This window comes from Oncorhynchus keta, unplaced genomic scaffold (assembly GCF_023373465.1).
Source record: "Oncorhynchus keta strain PuntledgeMale-10-30-2019 unplaced genomic scaffold, Oket_V2 Un_contig_22623_pilon_pilon, whole genome shotgun sequence".
In the NCBI taxonomy this organism is placed as follows: Eukaryota; Metazoa; Chordata; class Actinopteri; order Salmoniformes; family Salmonidae; genus Oncorhynchus; species Oncorhynchus keta.
In genome coordinates this window covers 30,001-37,130 of record NW_026282988.1, presented here as the reverse complement: position 1 = coordinate 37,130, position 7,130 = coordinate 30,001, and the positions used below count along the sequence as shown (strand labels likewise).

General features: G+C 45.2%; 1 protein-coding gene across 1 annotated transcript in view; it reads left to right on the top strand.

The window, feature by feature from the left end:
- The first annotated feature begins 595 nt into the window (after positions 1-595).
- LOC118379633 (transmembrane protein 151B-like) overlaps positions 596-7,130 on the top strand; it is a 12,637-nt gene continuing 6,102 nt past the window's right edge. The window contains exons 1-4 of the mRNA XM_052505175.1: positions 596-809; positions 1,886-2,012; positions 6,440-6,571; positions 7,128-7,130. The exon at positions 7,128-7,130 is cut by the window's right edge and continues 137 nt beyond it. Coding sequence (XP_052361135.1) covers positions 670-809; positions 1,886-2,012; positions 6,440-6,571; positions 7,128-7,130 — 402 coding nt within the window. The 5' untranslated portion in view covers positions 596-669. The remainder of the gene's footprint in view (positions 810-1,885; positions 2,013-6,439; positions 6,572-7,127) is intronic.

Sequence of the window (7,130 nt, the reverse complement as noted above, 5' to 3'; positions counted from 1 at the left end):
GCTGATGTACGAAGGGCTATATAAATAAATTTGATTTGATTTGATATTGCGCCCTTACTGTTGTGTGTCGCAACATTATCATTGTTGTATCACACCATTATCGTTGTGTATTACACCATTGTCGTTGTGTATTACACCATTGTCGTTGTTTATTACGTCGTTATCACTGTGTGTTACACCATTACCGGTGTGTGTTACACCATTATCGGTGTGTATTACACCGTTATCATTGTGTGTTACACCATTATCGGTGTGTGTTACACCATTATCGCTGTGTATTACACCATTACCGTTATGTGTTACACCATTACCGTTGTGTATTACACCATTATCGTTGTGTATTACACCATTATCGTTGTTTATGGTGCCGTTATAGTTGTGTATTGCATCGGTATCGCTGTGTATTACACCATTATCGTTGTGTATTACACCATTATCGTTGTGTATTACACCATTATCATTGTTTATGGTACCGTTATCGTTGTGTATTAACTTTCCTCAATATGAACTCTCTCTCTTCTCCCTCCCTTCCCGTCTGTCTGTCTGTCTGTCTGTCTGTCTGTCTGTCTGTCTGTCTGTCTGTCCTAATAGCAGCGTCCCCTGCAGCAGTCCCTGGCTGCCTCTCTGTGTCGTGAGTCTTACTGGAAGTGCCTCCTCCTCACTCTCCTCATGTACGGCTGTTTCACCACGCTGGGCTGGTGTGTCGTCTGCCGCGTCCCAGCTCTGGGCTCCGGGGAGTATGTTGTTATCTCGGCTCCGTCCGCCACCACCTTACCTGATTTACCTCAGCTGCACCTCCAGCACGACAGGTTAGTTAGTGTGTGTGTCACGTTGACCTCTCCCACGACCCTAAAAATACTTTTATACAGCTAAAGATACTTTACCTTGTGGGTTTTCTATGTTAATCTATTCTTCTCGTTTGTTCGATAGCTTTTATTGTTCATTCTACTGTTGTCAGAAAATGTTGATGGCATTTTACATACACTTTAAATACAGTTAAATGCACTTTAAATAAAGTTAAATGCACTTTAAGTCAAGTTTAAATAAAGTTAAATGCATTTTAAATAAAGTTAAATGAACGTTAAATGCACTTTAAGTAAAGTTTAAATAAAGTTAAATGAACGTTAAATGAAGTTGAATGCACTTTAAATAATGTTAAATTAAGTTTAAGTAAAGGTAAATGCACAGTGTGATTGTGTTTACCTCCAGCCAGCCCGTGTTCCAGTGGCTATCTGTACATCCCTAACACAACTGTTTAAATAAAGTTTGACTATGTTTGTATGAACATGACCTTTCTCTCTCTTCTCTTCCTTTCTCCGCCCTCCCCCCTCCTCTCTCTCTCTCTCCCACCTACCCCCTCTCTCTCTCTCCCTCCCCCTCCTTTCTCTTCTCTCTCTACCTCCTCCTTTCTCTCCCCCTCCCCACCTCCTCTTTCTCCCTCTCCCTCCCTCCTCTTTCACCCTCCTCCTCCTCCTCTCTCTTTCTCCCTCCCCTCCTCTCTCTCTCTCTCTCCCCCTCCTTTCTCTCTCTCTCCTCCCCCTCCTCTCACTCTCTCCCTCCCTCCCCCTCCTCTCTTTCTCTCTCCCTCTCCCCTCCTCTCTCCCCTCCTCTCTCTCCCTCTTCTCTCTCCCTTCCCCCTCTTCTCTCTCTCCCCTCCTCTCTCGCTCTCCCTCCCCCTCTTCTCTCTCTCTCCCTCCCCCTCCTCTCTCTCTCCCCCCCCCCCCCCTCTCTCTCTCTCTCTCTCTCTCTCTCTCCCCCCCCCCCTCTCTCTCTCCTCCCCTCTCCCCTCCTCTCTCTCTCTCCCCTCCTCTCTCTCTCCCTCCCTCCCTCCCCCTCCTCTCTCTCACTCTCCCTCCCCCTCCCCCTCCTCTCCCTCCTCTAACAGGCCATGTTCCAGTGGGTATGTGTATATCCCTCTAGCCTTCCTAGCTATGCTGTACGTGGTGTATCTGGTAGAATGCTGGCACTGTTACTCCAAGACCGCCATTTTGGCTCACGCAGAGACGGCAGAGGTATGCTACTGACTTTTGTTTTGGTTGGGACTCTTATTGTGAGTCCTTATGTGTCGTTATCCTCCTATCTGTCGTTATCCTCCTATCTGTCGTTATATTTATCCTCCTGTCTGTCGTTATCCTCCTGTCTGTCGTTATCCTCCTGTCTGTCGTTATCCTCCTATCTGTCGTTATCCTCCTATCTGTCGTTATCCTCCTATCTGTCGTTATCCTCCTGTCTGTCGTTATCCTCCTGTCTGTCGTTATCCTCCTGTCTGTCGTTATCCTCCTATCTGTCGTTATCCTCCTATCTGTCGTTATCCTCCTATCTGTCGTTATCCTCCTGTCTGTCGTTATCCTCCTGTCGTTATCCTCCTATCTGTCGTTATCCTCCTATCTGTCGTTATCCTCCTATCTGCCATTATCCTCCTATCTGTCGTTATCCTCCTGTCTGTCGTTATCCTCCTATCTGTCGTTATCCTCCTATCTGTCGTTATCCTCCTGTCTGTCGTTATCCTTCTATCTGTCGTTATCCTCCTATCTGTCGTTATCCTCCTGTCTGTCGTTATCCTCCTATCTGTCGTTATCCTCCTGTCTGTCGTTATCTTCCTGTCGTTATCCTCCTATCTGTCGTTATCTTCCTGTCATTATCCTCCTGTCTGTCATTATCCTCCTATCTGTCGTTATCCTCCTATCTGTCATTATCCTCCTGTCTGTCGTTATCCTCCTATCTGTCGTTATCTTCCTGTCGTTATCCTCCTGTCTGTCATTATCCTCCTATCTGTCGTTATCCTCCTATCTGTCGTTATCCTCCTGTCTGTCGTTATCCTCCTGCCGTTATCCTCCTGTCGTTACCCTCCTGTCTGACGTTACCCTCCTGTCTGACGTTACCCTCCTGTCTGTCGTTATCCTCCTATCTGTCGTTATCCTCCTGTCTGTCGTTATCCTCCTGTCTGTCGTTATCCTCCTGTCTGTCGTTATCCTCCTGTCTGTCGTTATCCTCCTGTCTGTCGTTATCCTCCTGTCTGTCGTTATCGTCCTGTCTGTCGTTATCCTCCTATCTGTCGTTATCCTCCTGTCGTTACCCTCCTGTCGTTACCCTCCTGTCGTTATCGTCCTGTCTGTCGTTATCCTCCTGTCTGTCGTTATCCTCCTGTCTGTCGTTATCCTCCTGTCTGTCGTTATCCTCCTGTCTGTCGTTATCCTCCTGTCTGTCGTTATCCTCCTATCTGTCGTTATCCTCCTGTCTGTCGTTATCCTCCTGTCTGTCGTTATCCTCCTGTCGTTATCCTCCTGTCGTTATCCTCCTATCTGTCGTTATCCTCCTGTCGTTATCCTCCTATCTGTCGTTATCCTCCTGTCGTTATCCCATCTGATGTTATTCCATCTGACGTTATTCCATCTGACGTTATCCCATCTGACGTTATCCCATCTGACATTATCCCATCTGGCGTTATTCCATCTGACGTTATCCCATCTGACATTAACCCATCTGACATTATTCCACCTGACATTATCCCATCTGACGTTATCCCATCTGACGTTATCCCATCTGACGTTATCCCATCTGACGTTATCCCATCTGACGTTATCCCATCTGACGTTATTCCATCTGACGTTATTCCATCTGACGTTATCCCATCTGACGTTATTCCATCTGACGTTATCCCATCTGACGTTATTCCATCTGACGTTATTCCATCTGACTTTATCCCATCTGACGTTATTCCATCTGACGTTATTCCATCTGACGTTATCCCATCTGACGTTATCCCATCTGACGTTAGCCCATCTGACGTTATCTCATCTGACGTTATTCCATCTGACGTTATTCCATCTGACGTTATTCCATCCGATGTTATTCCATCCGACGTTATTCCATCTGACGTTATCCCATCTGACGTTATTCCATCTGACGTTATCCCATCTGACGTTATCCCATCTGACGTTATTCCATCCGACGTTATTCCATCCGACGTTATTCCATCTGACGTTATCCCATCTGACGTTATTCCATCTGACGTTATTCCATCCGACGTTATTCCATCCGACGTTATCCCATCCGACGTTATTCCATCCGACGTTATTCCATCCGACGTTATCCCATCTGACGTTATCCCATCCGACGTTATTCCATCCGACGTTATTCCATCCGACGTTATTCCATCCGACGTTATCCCATCCGACGTTATCCCATCCGACGTTATCCCATCCGACGTTATCCCATCCGACGTTATCTCATCCGACGTTATCCCATCCGACGTTATCCCATCCGACGTTATTCCATCCGACGTTATCCCATCTGACGTTATCTCATCCGACGTTATCCCATCCGACGTTATCTCATCCGACGTTATCCCATCCGACGTTATCCCATCCGACGTTATCCCATCTGACGTTATCCCATCCGACGTTATCTCATCCGACGTTATCCCATCCGACGTTATCCCATCTGACGTTATCCCATCCGACGTTATCTCATCCGACGTTATCCCATCTGACGTTATCCCATCTGACGTTATCCCATCCGACGTTATCCCATCCGACGTTATCCCATCCGACGTTATTCCATCTGACGTTATCCCATCTGACGTTATCCCATCCGACGTTATCCCATCTGACGTTATTCCATCCGATGTTATTCCATCTGACGTTATTCCATCTGATGTTATTCCATCTGACGTTATTCCATCTGACGTTATCCCATCCGACGTTATCCCATCTGACGTTATTCCATCTGACGTTATCCCATCTGACGTTATTCCATCTGACGTTATTCCATCTGACGTTATCCCATCTGACGTTATCCCATCTGATGTTATTCCATCGGACGTTATCCCATCTGACGTTATTCCATCTGACGTTATTCCATCTGACGTTATCCCATCTGACGTTATCCCATCTGACGTTATCCCATCTGACGTTATCCCATCTGATGTTATTCCATCTGACGTTATCCCATCTGACGTTATTCCATCTGACGTTATTCCATCTGACGTTATCCCATCTGACGTTATCCCATCTGACGTTATCCCATCTGACGTTATTCCATCTGACGTTATTCCATCTGACGTTATCCCATCTGACGTTATCCCATCTGATGTTATTCCATCTGACGTTATCCCATCTGACGTTATTCCATCTGACGTTTGCCCATCTGACGTTAGCCCATCTGACGTTATTCCATCTGACGTTATTCCATCTGTCGTTATCCCATCTGACGTTATCCCATCTGACGTTATCCCATCTGACGTTAGCCCATCTGACGTTATTCCATCTGTCGTTATCCCATCTGATGTTATTCCATCTGACGTTACCCCATCTGACGTTATTCCATCTGATGTTATTCCATCTGACGTTACCCCATCTGACGTTATTCCATCTGACGTTATCCCATCTGACGTTATCCCATCTGACGTTATTCCATCTGACGTTAGCCCATCTGACGTTATTCCATCTGATGTTATTCCATCCGACGTTATTCCATCTGACGTTATTCCATCTGACGTTATTCCATCTGACGTTACCCCATCTGACGTTATCCCATCTGATGTTATTCCATCGGACGTTATCCCATCTGACGTTATCCCATCTGACGTTATTCCATCTGACGTTATTCCATCTGACGTTATTCCATCTGACGTTATTCCATCTGACGTTATTCCATCTGACGTTATTCCATCCGACGTTATTCCATCTGACGTTATTCCATCCGACGTTATTCCATCCGACGTTATTCCATCTGACGTTATTCCATCTGACGTTATTCCATCTGACGTTATCCCATCGGACGTTATTCCATCTGACGTTATTCCATCTGACGTTATCCCATCGGACGTTATCTCATCTGACGTTATTCCATCTGACGTTATCCCATCTGACGTTATTCCATCTGACGTTACCCCATCTGATGTTATTCCATCTGACGTTATTCCATCTGACGTTATTCCATCTGACGTTATTCCATCTGACGTTATCCCATCTGACGTTATTCCATCTGATGTTATTCCATCCGACGTTATTCCATCTGACGTTATTCCATCTGACGTTATTCCATCCGATGTTATTCCATCTGACGTTATTCCATCTGACGTTATTCCATCTGACGTTATTCCATCTGACGTTATTCCATCTGATGTTATTCCATCTGACGTTATTCCATCTGACGTTATTCCATCCGATGTTATTCCATCTGACGTTATTCCATCCGATGTTATTCCATCTGACGTTATCCCATCTGATGTTATTCCATCTGATGTTATTCCATCCGACGTTATTCCATCTGACGTTATTCCATGTGACGTTATTCCATCTGACGTTATTCCATCTGACGTTATTTTGGGGGGAATTTAATTGACTTTGTTGAAGAGAACAATGGGAATGTTTAATGGAGTGAGTTAGGTAGACTTTGATATATATTGTGTGTGTGTGTGTGTGTGTTTCTCCAGGTGTATGAGCGTGTCACAAGGCTCCAGCAGGCCACTCCCTGTATCTGGTGGAAGGCCATCAGTTACCACTACGTCAGACGGACCAGACAGGTGACCAGGTATCGCAACGGAGACGCTTATACCACTACACAGGTGAGCATGAAGAAAGAGGGTTTATTTAACTAGGCAAGTCAGTTAAGAACAAATTATTATTTACAATGACGGTCTAGCCTGGCCAAACCCGGTCGACACTGGGCCAAATTGTGCGCCGCCCTGTGGGACTCCCAATCACTGCCGGATGTGATTCAGCCTGGATTTGAACCAGGTACTGTAGTGACTATGATGCAGTGTCTTAGACCACTACGCCACTCGGGAGTATATCCAAAAATATTTCTCTTTCAGCTGTTTGAAGCAAAACCGAACGTAAAAAAGGCAAAAAATGAAACTCAAAGCTCTGGAAGCATAGAAATAGCACACATAGAACAGATCTACCGCTTCTTAGACTTGTTTTCTATGAGAATGATTGATCCATAACGCACATTTCTATTTGAATTTGGTCAGGTCGACCAAAAAAATTACACATTGTCACGAAGTAGAAAATTCCTTATTAATGACAAGAAATGTCCTTATAGTTACTCTGAAGATAGGACAATGTGACCATAAAACAATAAACTTTTATTTTATTTTTTTAAATTCCCCCCGTTCACAGGTC